This window comes from Leopardus geoffroyi, chromosome C2 (genome assembly GCF_018350155.1).
Source record: "Leopardus geoffroyi isolate Oge1 chromosome C2, O.geoffroyi_Oge1_pat1.0, whole genome shotgun sequence".
NCBI classification, from domain to species: Eukaryota; Metazoa; Chordata; class Mammalia; order Carnivora; family Felidae; genus Leopardus; species Leopardus geoffroyi.
The window spans coordinates 32,040,043-32,064,423 of NC_059333.1; the positions used below are offsets into that span (position 1 = coordinate 32,040,043).

Consider the following 24,381-nt stretch of genomic DNA (forward strand, 5'->3'; position numbering starts at 1 on the left):
TTGATATTCAACTCCGCAACTTTAAATACAGCAATAAAAAAAAAAAATAAACACTCCTCTCTGCAAATGGAGGCACATCATTTAGCTGGGCATTCCATGTTCAGTAAGAAATAACTATTTGATAGACCATCAGAAATAATCATAAAATAATTAGTTTACAAATAACCTCTTCAGCTTCACAAAAACAACAGCACTCCGTTTAAACTCAGTGCAGAGCTTGTATTTACAATTCCTGGGACAACGAGGCTAAAACATTTCTTCAAGAATGTAACACCATGGAGTAACTCCCCCAAAGCACAGGAGATGGTATAACAAACAAGGGTGGACCTACCTTGGTGAAATCTATTTTAAAGGAATTGAGCCTGAAACGCACAAACCCTTGTTGGAAGTGCTGCTAATCAAGAGGAGTCAACGGGTGGAGATGACAATACAATAAAAGCACTTTTGAAAATCCTTCTATATGAAAATAATTTACTACAGGAGATATATAGTCATGAATATTCTGGGGTCACAGATTAAAATCAGGAGTTACACAAACATATTACAAAATGGAAAACGTAGGAAAGGTAGTACCTTTTCTGATACCCGCGTAAGTACTAGTCAGCCCGTTTCTCTTCTTGCGGTGCCGATAAAGCCAGATGCTAAACACCATGAGGATGATCCAGCAGGCTGCCCCGATTCCGGCAATGAACGCTGGCTGCTTCACCACATCGGAGATCTGCTGAGCGAGGCTGACCTGGTCTTCAGGCGACACAGGGTTCCCATGAGAATCTGAAATGCCATCTTTGGATTAATGTGGGTTTAAAAGTCAATGAGACAATGAATGAATACTCATCTAAGGTGGCTATCATTATTTTGTCAAATTTTGAATAGTAATTTCTGTCTTTTATTCTGTGACATCCACCTCTCTTAATTAAAATAGTCCAGGAGATTGTCAGCAAAATTATATTCACTTTATCTTCATACAAAACACATATGATACGGTAATTTTATGGACTATATTTAAAAACAAAGACAATGGCACACAATTTCTATTTTTTACTCCAGAAAACTCTGCAGCTTATTGCTTAGATGAACTTTCACAGGTTAGTGCTGAGATAAATACAAAACTATAAATCTAAAAAGTGAAATATGTCAACAATAGTATATAAATAAGGAGTATCAAATAAGTTGTAATAAAAAAGATATAAACTGTCTCAGACTTCTATAGGTTTTAAAATATTAACAAATAAAAGGTTATTTCCTCTTCTTAAGGTCTATATTGAAAAAAACAGTGTATACTTTCCTTGTCCCTATACCCCGATTGTATAGGCTATTATTTTAAGACTCTAAAATGTCTTATAAACACGTTATTTGGGCCTATGTTCAAAGGGTCTATAAAATTTAGTTTAATATAAAACCAAAGAAAAATTAAGATAACCTTACCACTGAAATAACTATGAATAATATTCTTATTTTTTAAAAGTAATCTCTATACCCAACATGGGGCTTGACCTCACAACCCCGAGATCAAGAGTTGGATGGTCTACTGAATGAACGAACCAGGTGTCCCACAGTTTTTTTTTTCAAGTCATCTCTTTCTTTTTAAAATAATAGCCGTGATCAACAACAGATATAAGAACATTGAATATGGACAAGAACTATCAAGTGTTATCAAGCCAAAAAGGTTTGTGTTTTGTTATCTCAATTCAAGAATTTGAAATCGATGGGATTGATGGCTATTCAAATGTACTTATTTTTGCATTCATGTTTAAACCCACTACGATTCGTTGTCTAAGCCCACCATTCCGTCAAGTCACACAGAGCAGTTAGCAGAGTCTATGGAGAACTGGAAGTGCTGTGCTGTCATCAGAGCCATACCCTACTTCATGGGCTCTGACTTGATGGCAACACCAAGGTGGCCCAGTGGGCAGAATTCCCACCAGCGTCTGTAGTTTTAATGTTCCTCCCCCACAACATCTGGTGAAACAAGAAGGGTTTGTCCATTTCATCAGGGCTGGTGCTTTCTTACAGTCTGAAAATGTTCTGGTAATTAACCTGTTTTAAAATAGAAACATTTTGGGGCGCCTGGGTGGCTCAGTCAGTTGAGCGGCCGACTTCGGCTCAGGTCATGATCTCGCGGTCTGTGAGTTCTAGCCCCGCGTCGGGCTCTGTGCTGACAGCTCAGAACCTGGAGCCTGCTTCGGATTCTGTCTCCCTCTCTCTGACCCTCCCCTGTTCATGCTCTGTCTCACCCTGTCTCAAAAATAAATAAACGTTAAAAAAAAAAAAATAAAATAGAAACATTTGTTCTAGTCCAAAATTCCACCCCCCCTTTTTTTTTCAGAAAAATAACTACGATAGCTTATTATCTAGGAATAACATTTCTCCAACAGAAAAAAAAAATCTACAGATGATTTTTTTCTTAGTAGATGATATTATGTCCCAATAAGACATTGGTTAGACAAATAAGCAGCATTCGGTGGCTAAGGAAACATCCCTTTCTATGTAAAATGGTAGCTACACTGCTACTCACAGGGGTGTGTGTGTGTGTGTGTGTGTGTGTGTGTGTGTGGTATTATTTTTTTTTTCCTTTTTTTTGAACAGAATCCCAGATTTTATTCTGTGGAGGGTCAAGCCGGAAAAGCCTATTTTTATAAATTCTCTCAGTTACCTGCTTTCAACAGTTTGTTGACTGAATGTTTCATTTCATGTTCCAGGCTCTTTTATCTAGAGTTATCATAAAAGCACTTCATCCTCTGCGAGTTCCCCAAGCAGACCTATTCTTTTTTTTTTTTTTTCCTGATACACTTTTTGTATCTACTAAGTTTATAGATTTCATGGCTATTTGTGCAAGGTTAAGTTGGGTAGCTTCAGATTTTATGGAGACAGCTAAGAGAGGTTCCATGCAAGCGACCAGATGGGCTTAAGAGAATAAAGTGTGGTGTGACTAATGAATTATAACGGCCACTCTGCATCTCAGTCTTTGTCTCACTGCAGCTGAGGCTATATTAAGATATGGAAAACTGGAACACATTTATAATTTCAAGAAAACCAATTTGACCCTCAAATCCCTTGATTTAAATCTTAAATAAATAAAATTACACATGGGCCTTTCCCAATTCAGCTCTGAAAACACAGGACTAAAATCACATGTTACAAAAGTAGGTAAGTGACATCAACAATGTATAAGGTCATCACGGTGTAACTTATAATATCAATTTTAATAAGTTAGTACTGACACTTCATAAAAGTGGGCGACTGAGTAAAAGGTCTATACTGAGACTGTTTTTCCCTTACCTCACCTAAAATTGTATCAAGTAATTCTCTTAGTTACCTGTATTATTTGGAATTTTGTAATAAATGATCCTGAAATAAATCATGAAACTATTTCCACCTAAAGGTTGCACATGTAATCACTGTTTAAAAAGATAATTCCCAACTCGAATTCTGGTCCATGGCTCTGGCGGATGCAGCAAGCTCCCCTCTGAAGGTTGGAATGTTATTGCCATAGCATAGAGTTTTCGGGAGGTAGCTCCCTCACCAGTGACTTCATTTTGTGGTGTCCCCATTCGTCTATTTGGAATCACGTGACTCGAGTCCTGGGCAGGAGGCGTGCACTATTTCTAGATCTGCACCATTAAATCTTCCCCTACACTATGTGTTTCTTTTTCTTTCTGCTGGCCTTGGGTCAACCTTGGAAGCTCCACGTCAAATAAAGCTAAGCCTCGTCAGCCCGTGACCCTCCATGTCTAGATGGAACAGGGTCCTACCCCACAATTACCGCACTTCAGGTGGACTTTATTGTGTTATACCACAGAAGTTCGGCAAGGACATCTACTAGAGAAGATAGCATTGTCTTAACAACGGAACAATGATAGCAGTTTCCAAATTGAATGTAAAGCTTATACAACACAGTTTATTCAAAGCCAAATGTTTCTTAATTTTGTTTTGAAATGATGTCTTGAATGTCATCAATTATCATCCAAATGCAAAAATACTATGCACTTATCTGTGAAGTATAAAAAATGCATATATCTGATCCTTTTCCATAATTTAGAAATGGACATAAAATCTTATTAATGCTTAACTTGGGATCTGAAATGAACAGACACAATGTTGACTGGGCTCTCAGCATCTTTTGTAATTTAAATGTAGCCTCTTAATATTGACACTTTTCTTTTCCCTTTCCATTTATAGTTGTATTTGTTGCTGTTTTGTTATTATTTGCTTTACATTTTTCTAGTAACCACTTACTAATTTGTATTTTGTATTCATGTGACATTGACTACAGGAGAGTGTTGTTACAATGCTTCTCTGTTAAGTTTTCTTTTTTTCTTTTAATTCATCTAACCACTTTTGAAGCACATATTGTATTTAACTATCTAAGTAATTAGCATATAACCATATTCCCATTCTCTTTGACATTTGAATCTATCTTTTGTTATAAAAAGCAATTAAAATTTTAAATAGACACCAAAAACGGGGTGCCTGGGTGGCTTGAGCCCAGGCTGGCTTGGCTGAGCATTTGGCTCTTGATCTCATAGTTTGTGGGATCGTGCCCCTCATCAGGCTCTGCACTGACAGTGTGGAGCCTATTAGGGATTCTCTTTCTGTCCCTCTCTCTGCCTCTTCCCCACTCTCTCCTATCTCTCTCTCTCTCAATATAAATAACAACTTAAAAAAAAAAAAAAACAGACACCAAAATGGTAAATATAAGTTGCATATTGCTTAAACTTCTAATACCTAGTGTAACTTTTTCATGGGAATTTATTTTTTTCATCCAAATCACTATAAATTCCATGAATGTTCAGACTGTCTTTCTTACCCACTGAGGTATCCTTGGTTCTCAATTAATAGTATTTGTTGAATAGACCAAAAAAGAAAAGAAAAGGATAGAATTAGGATGACAATGAATGCTGACAGCCTTTGCTTAAAATATAATTTAAAATGTGTGCTCGGCTAAGTTTAAGTTTAGTTGTGATATATATTATATACATTTATGTAATCATAATATTATATGGTCTATTCTATATTTACCTAATTATATACTTGTATATATTTTTCTGCATTTATGAAATATATTGTTGCAGCTCTATTTCCAACAAACCAACCAACCAACAAAAAACAAAGGCAGGACAATGGATACAGCAACAGACTGTCAAAGCCGATCTGTACTGGCACTCACCTAACTGGATGAACTGTGGCTCGCTCTTCACCCCGGCCCCGGCCCCAGTGCTGGCTGCCACCTCTATGCTGTACCGGATCCCAGGAACCAGAGAAGGGATGACCACAGAAAAGGTGGAACCATCTACTGTCTTGTTTATATGATATCTAGTTTCATTGCCCAGACACCAAACCTTTAAGAAGAGAACAAGGAATGTTAAGCTGGTAAACTATTTAAGTGAACGCAAAGATCAGCATAGCATTTCAGTTTTAGACCTAGACCAAGTTCAGACTCATCATGAACCTAATACAGGATGCTGCAAAAGTCATTTTTCCCTAGGATCTAGTTCTGAGAGGCCTCTCCCCGTCAAACCTCAGGTTAGCAGTACCTTCAAAACCTCTCTAAATTGTCTCATATACTTTGAAAGGACTATAATGGGAAAGTCTATACATTTTTGCTCAAAGACACAGGTTCTTATTATCAGTCCAAATCAACAGGGTGTTTTCTTTCTTTTTAAACACCTAGAAATTATTTGCCAAAAAGGCTTTGCAAAAAGCTGTGTATGTACAGATAAAGATCAATAACTTAATCTAAAGTACCTTTGTATAAATATGGCTATTTATAACAAAACTGGACAGGGGTACCTGGTTGACTCAATTACTACAGCATGTGACTCTTGGTCTCTGGGTCCCAAGTTTGAGCCCCATGTTCGGTGTAGAGTTATAGAGTTTAGTGAAAAGTAAATAAATAAAACTGGATACAAGGAGAAAGGGTCTTCCTAGGAGTCTACTCAGCCTGTGGTGTGTGAGTCCTTGATAACATATATGAGACAATGAAAAATAACAACACGTATTTGAAAGAAAAATATTCTTCCAATAAGAAAATTAGTGTATAGCTCAATAACTTTGATAAGGATATTTGCGACGGGAAATTATTTTAAGGAAATTAAGATATCTGAACTACACAGTAATCCTTAATTTAAATTTCACTAAAGGATTATTTAATCAGAGTGACCCTCAGCAATGTTCAAGAAGTAGGATATGGTGCATGACAGCATTTGGACTCAGTTGCCACAAGAAAATGGACCATGGAGTAGTAAAACACACTCTCTATTCTTTACGATGTCCTCGAGCAAGATGTAGGATTAGTTTCAAGTAGCCTATTGTCTAAACTGTAATACGGAATGGGATTTAAAATAAACCCAAGAAAGAGTACCAGTGTCTCCTATCATGTAGGCAACCACCATTTATTTTTTTCTTTGGCGGTTAACATTATTTTAATATCGTTTCAATACATAACACCAACAAATGGTCAGACTCTATACCAGGATCTGACCATTTGGAAATAAAGACTCCTTTGTGATTTTTTCCTCCCCCAATTACATTACTCAGCTGAACCAAAGCCACAAACTGATTTTGTACCAGTCAATCAGGTTTTCAAAGGCATTTTATTATTTTAAATTGACCATGAAGTTAAGTGAAATCCACCCTTTTGCATTTCTTCTGGAGAGAAATGAGCTTTGGCTCTTAGGGGAAAATGCCTACATTACACAATTTTACTTGAGAGCTGAGACATCACCTCATTTTAAATCCTTAATAATCTCTATAACAGTTCATTTTTCTGGACTGAACCATAGCATCCTGTCACTCCCCAGTATTGAGATAACCTTGATATTCATGAGAAAACACTTACATCGTAGAGACTAGTACCTTTTAACGACTCAATTACACTAGAAGATCTAATTTGAAATATCTTAGAACACTTGAGGGGCATTCACTGCACTATTTTAAATACTATAAAATGTCACCCTTTAAAAATATATGCAAATTTCATAAAGAGGTTTTCAGTTTGTTTTTAAAAATCATTTTAAGAAAATATTAGACCTAAATTAAACTCAGTATATCTAGTTGTTTTACAAACCAATTTGCTACTCAAAAGAACATTGATGGTCTTTATTTGGGTCTTACCAAGTGTGCACATTAGAATCACCTTGGAAAGATCTACCAAAACACGTATCAGACCTACTGAATCAGAATCTCTCAGAATGGTGGTCAGGTACCTATACTTGGAAAATGAGTCCACAAGTGATTCTGATGTTAGTATGCAATTGCCTGTAGAAGATAAATGTGTTCACCTTTTTAACATCATTTTCCTATCAATGGACACAGACTAAAATATTCATATATGGGAGATAAACTCGTATCACAGTTTAGATAGTAACTAGAAAAATACTCAGGTATCACGGGAATACAAAGCAGGATCTACGGAAATACATGTTTTGCAGTTAAAATTCTTTTAGTATGCAATATGTTTACACATATGTTGGAAAAAAAGACCTGTGAAAGCTATTTTCTATTGAGATTCCCCTGATTCAATCAATCACTTCTTCATTTATCATGGATCATTAAGCCTTTCCTATAATATAGATTCATTGATAGGCTACATCTCATGACCCTAAATTAGTTTTTATTGTACCTTGTCATGCTTGAAAATATTTGCTCAAAATCTATGTAAGACTCTTAAATTTAATGACTAAAGCCAATGACTTCACAGGTAAAAATAATTGTCAGAATATTAGATTAAGCCATTTGACATCTTATATTTTAAAAATTCATTTAAATATACATAAATTTATAACTGAATCTCCTCTGAGACAGGACATTTTCCTTTGAAACTAAAACACAGTTTATAGAAAAAAAAATTTTGTGCACCTAAAAATAAGTTTTCCAACTTAGCTCCAAAGTTCGAAAATTTCAAATATGTTGAAAAAAAACATAAAGCAAACCATGTTTAATAGAATTTGACTCATAGGTAATTCATGGGGCAACCAAATCCTGCAAAATATATTCAAGGTATTTTTTTAGGGTAAAAAAATTACTTTTTTATTAGCATTCATACTTGCTGTTTGTGTGAAATTACATGGACCCATAGATTTTGTGACCATATAGATTGCTTCTTTTAAATTAACTGTTTCTTCAAGTGGCTGAAGAAAGAATTATTCCACAATTACTGAACAGGAAAGGATTTTTCAAATAATTTTACATGTTGCTCCATTGACCAGCAGATGGCGCCAAATATCCACAATTTAAACAAGCTTTTTCTGTGTGTGTGTTTTTTGTGGGGTTTTTTTTGTTTTTTTTGTTTTTTTTGTTTTTTTTGGTTTTTTTGGTAGGGGGAGAAGGGTGTCCATCAGTAAATTACTATATATGCATTACCTTATACTCTTGGACCATTCCGTTTTGAGTGTCTTCTGGAGGCGCCTGCCAACTAACAAGAATTGCAGTTCCATTTCCATCATTCTTTGACACAGTTACACTTTGGGGTGGGGCACTGGGTGCTATTAAATTATTTTAAAAAGTAGGTTATGAATATATTAGAGAACACTGGAAGCAGACACAACATTTAAAGTCAAGTAGTAACTATACAAAATCTATGTCAATATATGCATATGTCTCATCCAAGTCTGAATCGTCCCAAATGATTTAAGTGTCTCCTCAATATTGCTAACTCTTTAGCTATTGAGAATTTTCCATAACCAAAGTTACATAGATTATCTCCACAAAATATGCCAGGAAAATTCTTGTTTCTCCTACCCTATAACCTTAGTCTCATTCTCCCTACAAACGTTCCAAAGTATAAAGGTATACATTAATCACCCATGACATTAACTATATCCTTATCATTTATGTAATCAAAGTAATAAACACATTTTACAGAAAATTCTGGTTTTATTAAAGAATAGGTTTGTGACATTTAACCTTTCTGTAAATAAGGGTTTAAAATTCCAGTTATAGAGTAGCCTATCATACTGGTTTTGCTAGAGCCGAGCGGTTTCCATAGACATGAGGCATAAGCATAAAATGCTAACCCCAGAGAGTCCTGGGAAAACCAAGTCAATACTCACCTTATTTATAAATCATTACTCAAAGTAACATTCAATAAGTGAATGGAAAATAATTAATGGAAAGTCAAGCACATTGAGAAGAAGTTTATCTTTAAATGTGAGTTTTAGTTCTGAACAATTGAGTATGTCCTATATATGCCATTAAGTAACAGACAGTTCAGTTCACATTTGCACATTTTTACAGAGGCCACTATTAAAACAAGTCATATGTTATGGAATTTTGGTCTTCAGAAGCTCTAACTGAACAAATTCTATCAGCAAAATATAATGTTCAATATCAAGACAGTTAATAATTAGTGTCAGTAGTAACATTAACATTTCTTCAATTAAGTTAATAAAAACCTAACAAATATATTGCAGAGCACAGTAATCACACATTTCATACTTGCCTTCTTCTAAGGTCTTTGCAAACTTAATTTCACTATCTGCTCCTTGAAATTCATTAAAAAAAGGACGAGCCTTAATTTCATAGTTGACTCCCTTTTTGAGATCAGGGATAACCACGCTATTTTTGGTTGGGGTCCTCACTTCAAAAACTAACCACTCCGATTCACCATGGTTGGCTCCTGATGGCCGATAAAGAATTTTATATCCTTGAATATACTGAGATTGTTGGTCCACCTATTAAAAGGACAAATAAAAATGTAACCATTTATATCTTTTTATTGGTTTATTTAAAAATTATGAAAATTAAATGTGACAAAATGCAAAAAATTCTATCTGGCTTCACTTTATAGTTTTCTAGTTTATATAAGATAGAATACTAAAAATGAATCACTATCATTTATAATGTATTCACTTTTCAGCTTAATATATTAATATTAGATATTAATTTCTATGGTTTGTGCAGAAATGTTAGGCATCATGACAGTTCTGTGATAGACATCTAGAGATATGTCAGGACCAAAAGGATGAGAAAATATGTTTCATCACTTTCTAATTTCAAACATTTACTTAATACTACCTAGAAATATTTCTAAGTTTAAAAACATTATGTGGTAATGATCCTATCACAAGTTATATATTTATAATTAATATTCTGTGTTTCTTTTCTTTGAGAATGATAAAGTTTACTATTACAGTATAATAGAAAATACAACATGAAACTTTTTTTTTGTTTAAAGCCAGTGCACAGCTACTATAATAAACAATACTTACATCATAAAGTTGTCATTGGTGGAAAAGTGGTCAACTATATGTGTGTGTGTGTGTGTGTGTGTGTATATATATGTAACTATATATATATAACTATATATATAACTATATATATGTAACTATATATATAACTATATATATGTAACTATATATATAAAACTATACACATGTAACTATATATATAACTATATATAACTATACATATAAAACTACATATAACTATAACTATATATATATATATATATAGTTATAAGCAATCTGTTCCATAAATACATTTTTTTCATATAATGATCCCCCAAGAGTCATCTTATTAAAACTGAAATCAAATATTGCAACAATGACTCACTGTCCAGTGTACTTCGATTGAAGAGGAAGAAAGGATGGTGGGGTTGTGCAGGTGCAGTACAACATTTCCCAATTCTCTCTGGACCTGCTTGTGATCTACTCCCTGACTTGTTGGGGGAACATCTGCAACAATCCAAGAAGATTGTGTTACATCCTCCACAGTGTAACTGACTTGAATGAAAACATAGTGAAACAATCCTTTCATGCATGGCAACTCTCAGAAAAGAAGAAGCATTCCAACTGTGAAGTTAACCCGTTATACAGAAGAAAATAGGAACAGCTTGACGTTTTCATTAGCAAGTAGATGATGGGAGGGAGGGAGGAAGAGAGAGAGAGAGAGAGGGAGAGAGAGGGAGAACAGCAGAGGACAAGTAGAAAGCAAGAAAGAGCAGGAAGCAAAAATAACTATAACATAAAGCAGCATCTGAGGGCGCCTCCTACCATGTAATGATGGCTTTCTTGCCAAGCATGAGAGTTGGTGCAATCCCTCTGAGTTTGTTACAAAATTCTACAGTAATCTTGTGTATGCAAGAAAGGATCCAGAAATTGCAAGAGTGGATGAGAAATGAAAAGAATGGAAATGTGGAATAATAAAGCAAGCACAAAAAGAAAATAGACACCTCACATCTTATACGATGAATTTAGATATCCTCCCCAAAAAGATACATGATTAGTACCTACAATGGCGGATAGAGAAGCCACCAGTGGAATGGAATGGAATAAAATGAAATAAGAGAAGAGAAGAGAAGAGAAGAGAAGAGAAGAGAAGAGAAGAGAAGAGAGAAGAGAGAAGAAGAAGAAGAAGAAGAAGAAGAAGAAGAAGAAGAAGAAAGAAAGAAAAAGAAAAGAACAAAATAAATGTGATGAGGAAAGAGCACTTAACATCTATTTAACTGATGGTTTGCTTTGGTTCACTTATTGTATCACTGTACAGAAGGTTTAATAAAAAGTTCTCAATCTCAAGAACACCAAAATTTAAGAAAGGAGACCTCAAACAAAGTAAGAATTAAACTACTACAAGTGTTCATTTATGTTGCACTTTATTTTTCCCCAAAAAGGAGGGGCTTTGTTCAAGTTACTAAAGTCTCTACTCAATAAAAATTGCCCATTTCTCAAAAGGTTTTTCCAAATACATATATTTTGCTTTGATTATAATAATAAAAGGGAATACAGGGTGAAGCAGGAAAGAAAATAAATAATTTTTTGTGGCCAGAATTCTTTTTCTCATAGTATTATATGTTGGCATATACATTCCAGAAAATTGACTATCCCATAAACAACAGAAATGATAATTTTAGTTTTCCAAATTTTAGTTTCAGTCTTTAAAGAGCTTACTCTCAACAAGAAGCAAAAGATATGTATATTAAGAATGAGGCTGTCCAGTATTACACTGTATGTTAACTAACTAGAATTTAAATTGAACCTTGAAATGACAAAAAAATGAGGTTGCCAAGGTCTGATGGACTCCACGGAAGGCAAGCGAACAGAAGACAGATCAAGAGTGCTATTTCACACTCTTAGATACAATACTCTTGACTGTACATATATTGGGCCTATCAATTAAGCTTATAAAGAAGCAAGATGAGAAAAACAATGGGGATAATATTGGCTTCTCATACTTTATCATCACTTACAAATATCTTTGGCTAACACTGGCCCTCAGGCAACTGATTATCACAGCGTTCAGATGAAAAGCACTTGTCTGTCACCCTTCCATCTCAGGACCTCTCTCTTCCCCTTGGGTTTCTATTGCTCCCATGACTTCAACTACCATCTATCTCTAGGGTAAGAGCGAAGTCCTGGGAATCAGACAGACTTGGGTTTGCACCCCAACTCAGCAACTGATAGGCCATGTCACTATTTTTCTGTTTTCTCACATGTTAAATGCCACTATCGATGGTGGTGACATCTGAGGACGGCTGGGAGAACTGAATTTCGTTAAGTCATATGAAGTCCTCGTCTTGAAGGCAGGTATTGGGTTAATCTGTGTGAACCCAGAACGCCTAGCACGGAGCCATACATACAGAATGTGTTCAACAAACACTGGGTGAGTTAAAGGGAATTACTTTATGGAAAACACATCATTATGTCAGCTTCTAAACACGCCCTCTCATATGTGAGCTTCTATCCTCAGGTGTTTTTGAATTGATCCTGTTACTGTTCTTGCTTGTCCTCTTTCTCCTCTTGGGAAAAAAAAGAAAAGGATTATAATGTAAAAAAGGTCCTTCCGTACATTCAGAACTAAACTGGGAGGAAATTTTAGATTGTAATTCTATCCAGTTGCTTCCCAAGTGTTGGAATTTATACACAGTCTCTGAAGAGAGACAACCCAGGCCCCGCTTCATTACTTACAACGACTGAGTTCTTATTATCTATACCATACCCATGCTGTACACGCTGTGTCCCTGGACCTATTCTTCAAAGATAGGGCTCAGAATACTATGCAAACAGGACACATGGATGAAGCACAGTGGTTACAGGAGTGGCAAGCCCAGCATGCCAGCAACGGCCCACACACCCACTACTCGCCCGCGACTCACGGCATCTTCCTTGCAGCATCAAATCCTGTTTTGGGGAAGAGACATCTCGATAGCTGTGTGACAAGGCTCTAAGCCCGGCTGTGAAACGGGTCTACCTGAGTCCTGAACTGGAAACTAGGCCTTGTACCTTTAACTGCGACCCAACTCCTTCATGGGAATCCCTCTTTGGGGAAGACGTACTTTTGCAGCCATGTTACTGAAATGGCTACAGACACTATGACTGTTCTCTTAGGAATCAATTTCCAACCAATAGCAGCCTAACCTTCAGCTGGGCTTCAGGGCATCTCAAATGCAGTCCAAGAACTAGACAACGAAACCTTCCGCAATGTTACGTCTACTCCTTGGACTTGTTTTGGCAGCCCCACCAAGTATCCTCACTGTCCTCCTCTTAAAAGTCTACCTGAAAACGTAGCGCTCAAGAGGAGCACATCATTCCATTCATAACCTGACCAGTTCAGGGTAAAGGGAGGAGATGACTTGATCCAGACGTAGTTCTGCTAATGCCAGCTAAGACTATGTGTGTTCTTTTGGCAAATACAACACTCAATGGGTCAGAGGTGTTTTAACGGACTTGAAAACACTGAACTCTGTCTGCCCCCACCACCCTGACACACATGTACTCCCCCTTTAGGCCTGGGGTCCTCAGTTTGTCTTTCTACAGCTAACTTTTAAAACGTTAAGTTTTAAATTCGCTCCATTAATCTTAATCTTGTCAGTGCTGACCCATCACTTCAGTCTGTTGAGATATATTTAATTCTGATGCTCTCATTCTGCAATCTCGTCTTTCTCAGTGTTATGGCATCTGCAAAGGTTATCAACTTCCTTTATTTTTAGTCCAGACAGTGAAAGAAACACGAGTCCAGTAACAAATTCCTACGGCGTAAAACAGAAACGAGATCTGAGTCTTGGATGCTCATAAGCTGATGAATCCTTGTCCAAACCTGTGGAGTATGGATTTTAGCCGCATGTTTTAGGTGAGGAAGCTGAAGCTCAGGACAAACTAACTGGCTCAGGGTTGCAGAGCTAACAGGTTCAGGAGATGAGACAGAGACTCCTGATTTCAAAACCGTATGCCTACCTCACTGTACCTCCAGTCTTCCCACTGACAGGGGTTCATCCCACTTACGTTGCTGCACTAAGTCAGTTAAAATGTAAAAAGGCTTAATTTTCAGATTAAACGTTAATTGCCACATCATTTACAAATAAGGACGTTTGTTAGAAAACAATTCACAGGAGTAGGTAATTGAGTAGCAGTCAGTCAAAACTTTCACTTAGAGGAGTCTCCTAGGTACAGACCCGTGTACTGGGGACAGAAATTTAAATTCATTTTACAGCTGTCAAAGGGTCTGCATTCCTTATAAATGTGTATCTAATATTGAAAACCTCAAACTGCATTAAGGCAAGATCCAAGAGTTCTAGCGTTCCTGATGAGGTGAATCATCAGAGCAAATATAGGCATTTGGGTGTGTTGGACTCATACAGCAAGAGACAAATGTGGGCACGTTCTGCAACTCCATTTGCTTTCTCCGTAAATTCTGGAACAAAAGGTCCCTCAACAGAGATTCCTTATACACTCATTAGAAAAGACAAAACATGCAAAATGGTTGGCAGACCCTCTCTAAAATCAGGAAAAAGTGGTTCAAGTCTTTCAATTTTGTGTGCGCAACTTGTTGCTATCACTTTAAGTAAGTGACATTTTTTCCTTTGAAAAGGTCCAACTCAAGATTGAGACATCACGATTCCTCTGTCTGTTGAGAAAATAACTGTCTATTTCTAATCACTACCATCTAGAATCATCTTTCTTTTTTAATATAAGGATAACCATACTTTAATTACGATGACAATATATCTTTTAAAAAGTTAAAGCTTGATTCAAATCATCTTTTTATTCATCATGTAAATTTTACTCTTCTTAAAGCTTTAAAATAACAAGTGGAGTATGGTGGCGGATAGGAGATAACCTGCTGAAAGCTAAACACGATTTTTATTCATAAAAGATAGTAAAAAGCAGTACATCTAGAATGTGGCCCAAGTAAGCAGATTTCTAATTTCAAATGTTTTTTGGAAGTAGCTTCTACACATTCATTTTCCTTTTATCTGTTTCTTTAACCCAGCTTTGACCAAATATACGTGACATCATTTAAAAGTTTAATATATCACAGCTCATATAATTGACAATGAAAGACAGGCCAGGTAATGCACAGACCTAAATTATTTTTCCCCATGCTTTATAGGAGGTTGACTGCACAGCTGAATTAAGAACAAATTCAAGTTTACCTTCCAAATCTCTCTTAAACTTGCCTGATTTTCCACAAAATATTACTTGACTAGTGTTGTGATATTCAAAACTCATCCAGAAATTCATGAGCGCTAATCTCAACACAGGTGAAATTGACTCAATCTTAAACACAATTATTATGTGATTAAGATTTTACACCCACATATAACCATATCTAAAAATCAAGAAATCAAATATAATACAAAAATACATAGTATTTTTATCTCATTAGATTATGATTCTATAAAATGGGAAACCCTGCTCTTTCTTATCAATCTTATCTTAGAGTATGTGGTACAGAAAACAATAAAGTTTGCAGACAACGTGTTTGTGTATTAAAAATTAATTGAGCAACTCAAAGAACAGATCTATATTATGTATGCAATTGTAGCATTATGCAGTACAAATTACTGGCTTATAAAATTACATCTAAGGACAAGTAGGTGTCACAAGGTTGAGTAAATCAGTATTTACCTTGCGTTTTCACTGGATCTGATATCTGGCTTGGATCACTAATTCCGTATGCATTTGCTGCTCTCACAAGGAAAAGGTAAATTGCATTAGGTTTTAGTCCTTTAATGGCGAATGTTTCCGTTTTCACATTCTCTGCTACGGTCTGCCAGCTGCTACCAGATGCGTGGCTGAGGAAAGATACACACGTTAGAACATGCATATTTAATGGTAAACCAAAAAAACAAAACAAAACAAAAAGACCAACTAGGAAACATCATCTTTACTCTACCTGAAGGCTTCTATAATGTAAGATGTTGGAGTTGCACCTGAATTCAAATTTGGTTGCCATGACAAGGTTACCGTATTTCTGCTGACATCTGTAACTTCAGGTTTTGAGGGGGCACTAGGGATTAAATTTGGGTCAGTGGGTCTTGGAGGCTGAACTGGAACTCCAAATTCTAATCAAAGGGCAAAAGAGGACAGATGTTTACACATACACAGATAAGCATGTAAAGGTAGATTACACAATTATACACCTCTTCAGGCATCAGAACATCCACTTTGTCCATTTGCCAGTAAATAAACAACCTCCTTTTACGCTTTAAGGCAAAAATGCTATCTAATTTACCTTGGACTTCAATGTAAGCACTCCATGTTGCCTCACCACTGGGGGTTGATGCAATGCAGGTGTACCGACCTGTGTCACCCAGCTGAGAAGACAGAAAATACATATTTGGAACAATCGAGAGCTCAATGGGCTGGAAAAGCAATGATAGGTTTGTATATGTCCCATGAATATGGATAACTACATTAAAATTCAGTAACTAGAAACTTCCTCTTAATTGAATATATTTTTACTGAATGTAAAGGAAAATATTACATGAATACAGAAAATAAGATTTTATATGGTTATTTTAATTGTATAACAAAAATATAATGTGCAATTGCTTTACTTTATCACTATTTTCAGTGTCAGGGACAATAAACAATGAGGTATTCAAATTCAGAGCATTAATTTTAATTACTAAATTATATCTTCATATTCAATGTCACGTGGTAATCCTCATAAAGTTTAGCCAATGACTATTCTTGCTATTTCATATTTTATTAGAGTTACATCCATGTGTCTATCTGAGATAAACATATATTATAGAAAAAGGATAAACACAAAACGATTTCTTCTCAAAGTATTCACTCTTTTTTCCCATTTTATTTTATTTTTTTCAACCTGTGACTGAAGGCAATTTTAATAAGTATAAGGTCAAACCTCAGCTGGAATGAATGGTCTCTTTCCCTTCTCAAGACTGAATGCCAGAAAACAAACCGGGGTCACATCTTCAGCTTTAAAATGATCACTAGTAGGGGTGCCTGGGTGGCTCAGTTGGTTAAGCATCCAACTTCGGCTCAGGTCATGATGTCACGGTCCATGGGTTCAAGCCCTGTGTTGGGATCCGTGCTGACAGCTCAGAGCCTGAAGCCTGCTTCGGATTCTGTGTCTCCCTCTCTCTCTGCCCCTCCCCTGCTCATGCTCTGTCTCTCTCTGTCTCTCAAAAATAAATAAACGTTAAAAAATTTCAAAAAAAATGATCACTAGCATAACAAACCGATACACCTTTGCTTAATTAAGGTAGTAACTCTATCTTCGAGTAACATTTGATAAAGCAAGAATGTTGCCATCTTGCCCTGGTAACTGCAGGAACAAAACTGCAATCGTCCTCACAAAGAAGTACAACATATTAACTTTCATAGCACGTAATATGAACTCTCATGCTCATCCAAAACTCCCAAGAAGCCACCCACAACAGGCAATAAAGCGAGTGAAATTTATGTTTATTGCTGTCAAAGCTGTTCTTTCATATGCCTTGTGAGCTTGTCTGATCTTGACCTAAAAGAAAAGGCAAAATCAAAACAAAACAACACAGTCCTGAAAGAACAGGTAGGGAGGTGTGATGCCCTGGGAAGGTAAATCCCTAAATTGTTCTCATAGACTTGTGGGCTTTTCATCATTTCACATTCTGATTTGAAATGTGCACTCAGTGTGGACACCTGCTACATAGTTTTTGTTTGCATGTATAGTGTTCTGTCTTTGCAAAATGTGGAGCCAAATATTCACAGAGAAGAACCGTTCATGGACATCGTAGGTAAATCGTACTGGAGAAATATCTTTGAAAAATCCTTTATGGAATGACTGCATTATACCACTATCTGGAAGGCACTTTTTCTCCCACAAGTTCCTGTCTATTTTCTTCAACACGTCTCAAAAATATTTTTTCTCCTTAAAACAAACAAACAAAAACTACCCCTTACATTACTTGCTATGAGCTAAGTTTTGAATCAAATCATGTTAAATATATAAAAGAATAAAGCATAAATTAAAAATATATTAGTATTGTTATTCAGCATTTCATTGGTTCTAAAACGTGAGACTTCAGCACCAGTTGCTGGAGGCAAAAAACAAAGTGGATCAAACGGGAAACGCAGGGGGTCATTTTAAGTTACCTTAGCATATCGGATCTGCAGCACTCCTGTCTCCAGCTGTTTGATTCGAGAATCTTGGGTTGAAACAAGCACTCCATCCTTTCTCCAAAGAATCGTGGGTGCTGGACTGCCTGTGGCCACACAGCTGAGCACTAAAGTACCATCCACGGCCACAGTCTGATTCACAGGACCTTGTCGAATGACCGGGGGAGGCCGGTCTGCAATCACTGCCAGAAGAAACAGGAAATGGATTTCTACAACTGGAAGCAATTTTCTAATCATCCAAGCAACAGCAATTGCTCTAGGCTTTGAAACAAACTAATTAAACAAGTAATTAAAGTAGGAGCCATGCATTATTCAGAATGCATTTATATGATGCTTTGGTTCAGGACACAAAAATGAGATACAATGCACTCCTTTCCAATGACCCACAACTGCCTGAGCATGCTACTCTGTCAAGGGACCTCTTTCACTCAAGAGTCTGAGGAGGAAATAAGAATTGTGGACGGCGAAGTATATGCATAGTGGTGAAAAGTGGAATGCTGTACTTTTTAAACATTAAAATATGTAAAAATAAAACAAATAACCACCTACCCCAAGGAAACTAATGAGACAATATTTTCATAAATGAACTAAAGTCAGCTTGCTATCTGATAACTGTTTTGTGCCCAATGTAAAAAATTATGGCATCATACCAGCATGTCTGACAATTTTGGATTCAAATAAGTGCTTTAGACTTTCATGACTTACAAGTCAATATGCTTGAGCTCTACCTTGGAATTCTATTAACAGAATACATGGGTAAAAATTTCCTAAACCTAATGAATACATAAAAAACTGAAAAAGTGCCCAAAATCCATTGTTAGTAGGCTAATCCAAAAATGTAACTCAAGCCAATCCCCTACCTAAAAATACCATGCTTTCATCCTGGAATTACCAGGGCCTGAAAAACACTTTTGCAAATTCTATCACCTTAGTAGTTTTAATGTACTATGGAAGTAAACAATGGAAGGCATTTTCATAGTAAAAAAAAAAATGTTCTTCTTATTATATGAAAAACTAAAAACTTTATCTCAGGTAAGAAAGCCATTATTTAGGGGAAAAATCAGAAACAATGGCAGACTAACTAGAATAGCTTGCATTAGAGAGATGTTCTCAGTTCTCATCCCCTGATTAGTCAATTCAGGCGAAACTCCATAGATGGTGTTTTTCATTACGACTGAAACCTAAAAACTAGGTGTAAGAAATTTTTGTCATTAACAAGCTATAAATTCTGAATATTAGCTAAACATTTTTAAGTCACAAATACATAAAACACAGTTTTAAGAAGTCTCCTGATGAAAAGAAACCGGTTGCCAGAGTAACCAAATTTTGCATGCAAGAATTTGCCAAGCTGGATGCGTCATGTTCAAAGTTCTATGCACCAAAGAGTTTCACAAGCTGGAGCCACACTTCACTTTGTTCTTCACTTACCATGCAATAATTATTAGTTTTGTGCATTCAATTTAAGCAAAAACAAGAAAGCAAGAGAGTGAAATCAGCGACTGCCTTTTCACTCCACCCTTCTGGTTCTCTACCATCCTTGATTACTGGTATGAAATTTGCTAATATCAGGGAGGCGTGTTCGCAGGCTGGAGTTTGTAACCTGGCAGGAGTGTTTCAGGGACTCCACAGATGAAAAATGTAAGTCAGTTAATTCCTTTGTTTAGAACTGTTTCATCTTTGCAACATTTTCTGCTGAGATTGGCTAAAATCAAATTAGAGGCCCCTCCTGATAAGTATGAAAAAAGAATGAAAGTGTTTTTATTGCATTGGGTTTCATAAGATTCTACCACCTGTGTTGCCTTGATTATAAGAATGAATGAATATTTATTTCTAGACATTAATTAAATTAGTAGCAGTGTTTCTTTATTACTGATTATAATTAAATCCAGTAATGGAGTGGCTTACATTTGGTAGTCTTGTTATATTTAGAAATAATCCAATATCTGGGGGTTTATTCAGTTTCCTGTATCTTTATAGTTCTTCAATGTTTGTATCATTTTTAGCATCATTCATACCTCCCATCCTATCCCAACCCAGTCTAATGATGCTGTCTCTCTGTCATTTATTTCTTCCTGGTTTATACTGGGTAGTTTACAAAAATAAGGCAAGAGAAGAGGAGTGTGGTTAATTATCAGCTCCATCTGTCATGTGTCTTTGGGCAGCTTCCTTAAATTCTCTAAGCCTCCCTTTTTGTTTGTTTGTTTGTTTGATCTGTGGAAGATAATAACATTCTAGCCAGCTCAGGGGATTGCTATGAAGATTTAAATGGAATAACAGATATGAAGAAGCTGTGCTAATTGCAAAAAGCTAGAAACATATATGGATTATGATACTGCCATTTGCCCTTTTCTGTAAAAACCTGATAGACAGGTAAATCAGAGCTGAAGGAGTTCATTAAAGCAATTTCACATTTTTAGGTAGAAAAAATGAAATACTCTATGTTATCACAGAGTAGAATAAAATATTGATGACATCTATGTTTCATTTCATTTCATCTATCATTTATGTAAACATAAATCTACACAAACTAAAGAGTGTAGTCCATTTCTTTAAAAAAATATTTATTTATTTTGAGAGGGAGAGAGAGAGTGCAAACAGGGAGAGGGGCAGAAAGAGAAGGGGAGAGAGAATCCCAAGGAGGCTACCTGCTGTTGGTGCAGAGCCCAACTGGGGCTCCATGTCACAAAACATTAGATCATGACCTGAGCAGAAATCAAGAGTCAGACACCTAACAGGCTGAGCCACCCAGGTGCGCCCCTACAGTGAGGTCCATTTCTGAGTCAAACCTCAAATCAAGGCTCTATTATTGGTATTATTACTGGTATTATTAGAATGAATTATCATTATTAAAATGAATTTTTAGGAGTGAATAAATGCATCTTAGAGGAAGATGTAGCCCTAAAATGAAAATGTTCCGTAACCGTGCTATCCAACACAAAAGCCAACAGCATCCATGGATCCCAATCATCTGAGTGCAGCTAGAGTAAATGAGGAACTAGACGTGTAATTTTATTTAGCTTTAAGTAATTGAAATTCCAATTTAAATAATCTCATGTGGCAGCTGGCTACCATACTGAACAGTACAAACTTTTGTTTTAAGTCTCAGTTCTGCTACTTAGTGTCTGTATGATAGGGGCCTACCTTTTCACCAGTCTCTGCCTCCATTCCCTGATCTGTAAAATGAGATGCTGTCAGATTTGAAATTGTTGACATGCGAAAAGATGGTAGCATTAGTGCCTGGCACAAAGGAAGCACTGAATAACTGTAACTTATTATTAATGAGCATCAGTATGGTGGTGATCGTGGTGAGAATACTGCTGGTATAGGCAGTGTCACAGGTGGTATAGCCCTGTTTCAGCAGAGTTTATCAAAGCTATCTTTTCCACACATTCATGAAAAATATAAAGGTCCTAAAAAAATGAGACTATGTCATCAGAAGAACGATTTGGTTACTTCAAAAGCAATGATCATAAAGACTATGTGAATACATGTAAATACATTTATAAAATAATTTTAAGGAAACAAATTACAAAAATGGTTTTTCTATTGACTGGTTTGAGTATGAAAAGTTCATATTTACATACCAACAAACAGTGGTTTGCAAACATATCTTACAATACTTACGAGTTAGGGAACTGAAACTTGTCCACATCAAATAGTAATTGTCAGGTATCTCTTTTTTGAATAAAAGTGAACCCTCGTTTCTCTGCATACCAGTAACTTTTGAAAGACGAATGCAAGTGTTTTTTTTTTTAATTTTATACATCATTTGGCAGCCATTAACTAATTTTCTTGCATTCTACCAATCAAGGAAAGAAACATTTTCAATTAAATAGATGATATGGATTTCTATGTTCCTGAGTCAAATGCCATTTGGGGCAGAGGCCACAGCTATAGAGAAGCAGCATTTTAAAGACAGCTGCTAGTCCACCAAATTCTGTGCCTCCTGTTTTACTCTGCCTTTGTCTTTGTTCTTTTTGCAAACAATAAAGATCAAGAAGCTACATTCAATAAGCATCCAGAAAGTATTCTGCCTACTAGCTCTCCTCTTGATTTGATTTATGCAAATACTGATGTTGCCAGGACTCACAATAGTAATAGTTTACCTGTGAAGAACGAGTCCATACTTGTTGTGTGTGCAATATCAATGAATTCCAAAATAAAGAAAACAAAACTAAAAATACAGTACCACCACAAAGCGCACACAAAGCCACCTTAAATCTTCCCCAAGAATGTAAAACGAATTAGTATATTTAGGGTTAGGTTTTTGTTTTGTGTTAGTTTAGCAAAAATTGCTAGCCTTGATCTATTTTCATCAATGTAGCAATTTATGATAATGTCATGTCAGATGGCATGTAGAAAGCTTTGCTTTCAATTATCAATGAGAATAGTAAGAAATACTTGAAAGTATCTTACCATAGGTTTCTCTGGCCATTTTTCATGTACACCTGTATATACAAGTTGCTTCTACACATAAAGTTGAAATATTAAATTTTTGTGCAATTCTGCATTGTACTTCTACATACTGATTATATCGATCATTATCAAATTCATTACCACCTTCATAACCATCATCTAATAGCTTTAGTGTATGTAAGAAACCGTACAAACATTTTAGGTCATTCTAACTCACTGGAACCAGTACATATATACTATGCATCACAGACAGGGGTAAGAGCTGGGGCTTTGGAATGAGATAATCATAACCTTGAATTCTGACTTAACCAAGAGTTAGCTGTTCATTCTATCCATGTTTCATCCATTCATTCAAAAATTATATATTGAGTATGTATTATGTGCCAGACTTTGGTAGTATGATACTGAATATATATTTATTGGACAGACATGGATCCTGCTCTCATAGAACTTAATTTCTAATGAAGAATACCAAAAAATAAATATAGAATGCAGGAAGGTATAGGATGTAATCTTTGTATAGATGACAGGGTGAAGAATGCTCATGTTTGAGGAGTTAGGGAATGCTTCTTGAAGTAAGTGAAATTTCAAGCCAGTAGAAACAACATATGCAGAAGTCTTCAGATAAAAGAAATACATAGGAAACACAATAAAATGAGGGCATATGAGCAGATACAGTATTCATAGCTGAGGCTGCAGATAAATTGTAAAGCATATGAACTAATATAAACTTTATCCTGAGAGTACTAAGAAACAAATTAATCAGATTAATGTGTTAAAAATATCCTCCAGAATTTTTTTTTAATTTCAAAATGCTATCTTTAAAATCTTAGCTAACATTACACTTACTTCTCCTCTGAAGTTAGGATCAAGAAAAATATTTCCACTATCACCAATTCTATTCATTATATTGTAGAGCACAGACAATGCAGGACAAGTAAGAGAAATAGAAAGTATAAGTATTGGAAAGAAGAAGTAAACCTGTTTCATTTGCAGTTGACACAGTTTTGTTCATAGAAATTTCAAAATAAGCTACATATAAACTATTATATATGAGTGTATTTAGAAAGTTGCTGGATACAGGGTTAACATACAAAGAATCAATTGCACATCTTGCCTCAAACAATACAATAATAAAATTTATATGCATATATATGCAGTCACATCAAAAATCATCAAATATCCTAGGTATAAGTCTGTGAAAATATAGGGAAGATCTATACCCTGAAAAGTGTAAAACACTATTGAGAGAATTAAAGATTTAAATAAATTGAGACATATACATGTGGAATTTATACCATTTCCCTAAATTAGAAAACTAAGATTGTTAAGATGTTAATTTTTCTTAAACTGTTCAGTAATTTAAGTGAAATCAAAATTAAAATCTCACATTTGTTGTTGTTGTTGTTTATGGTGTGTGTGTGTGTGTGTGTGTAAAAACTGACAAGTTAATTTTAAAATTTATAAGAAGATGCAGAGAACCTCTAGTAGCCAACCCAAAACAAAACAAAACAAAACAAAACAAAACAAAACAAAAAGTAGGACACTTACATTACCCATTTATAAGACTTACTATAAAGCTAAAATAATTAAGACCATACATACTGGCATAATATAAACA

The 24,381-nt window shown here is 35.6% G+C and overlaps 1 protein-coding gene across 10 annotated transcripts in view; it reads right to left on the reverse strand.

Moving 5' to 3' along the window:
- ROBO1 (roundabout guidance receptor 1) overlaps nt 1–24,381 on the reverse strand; it is a 1,138,975-nt gene that overhangs the window by 53,405 nt on the left and 1,061,189 nt on the right. For all 10 annotated transcript variants that reach the window (XM_045501664.1, XM_045501662.1, XM_045501663.1 and 7 more), the window contains 9 exons: nt 18,321–18,526; nt 16,450–16,531; nt 16,111–16,279; nt 15,843–16,009; nt 10,552–10,673; nt 9,440–9,671; nt 8,362–8,483; nt 5,168–5,339; nt 574–771 (listed from right to left, as the gene is read on the reverse strand). In XM_045501664.1, coding sequence (XP_045357620.1) covers nt 574–771; nt 5,168–5,339; nt 8,362–8,483; nt 9,440–9,671; nt 10,552–10,673; nt 15,843–16,009; nt 16,111–16,279; nt 16,450–16,531; nt 18,321–18,526 — 1,470 coding nt within the window. The remainder of the gene's footprint in view (nt 1–573; nt 772–5,167; nt 5,340–8,361; nt 8,484–9,439; nt 9,672–10,551; nt 10,674–15,842; nt 16,010–16,110; nt 16,280–16,449; nt 16,532–18,320; nt 18,527–24,381) is intronic.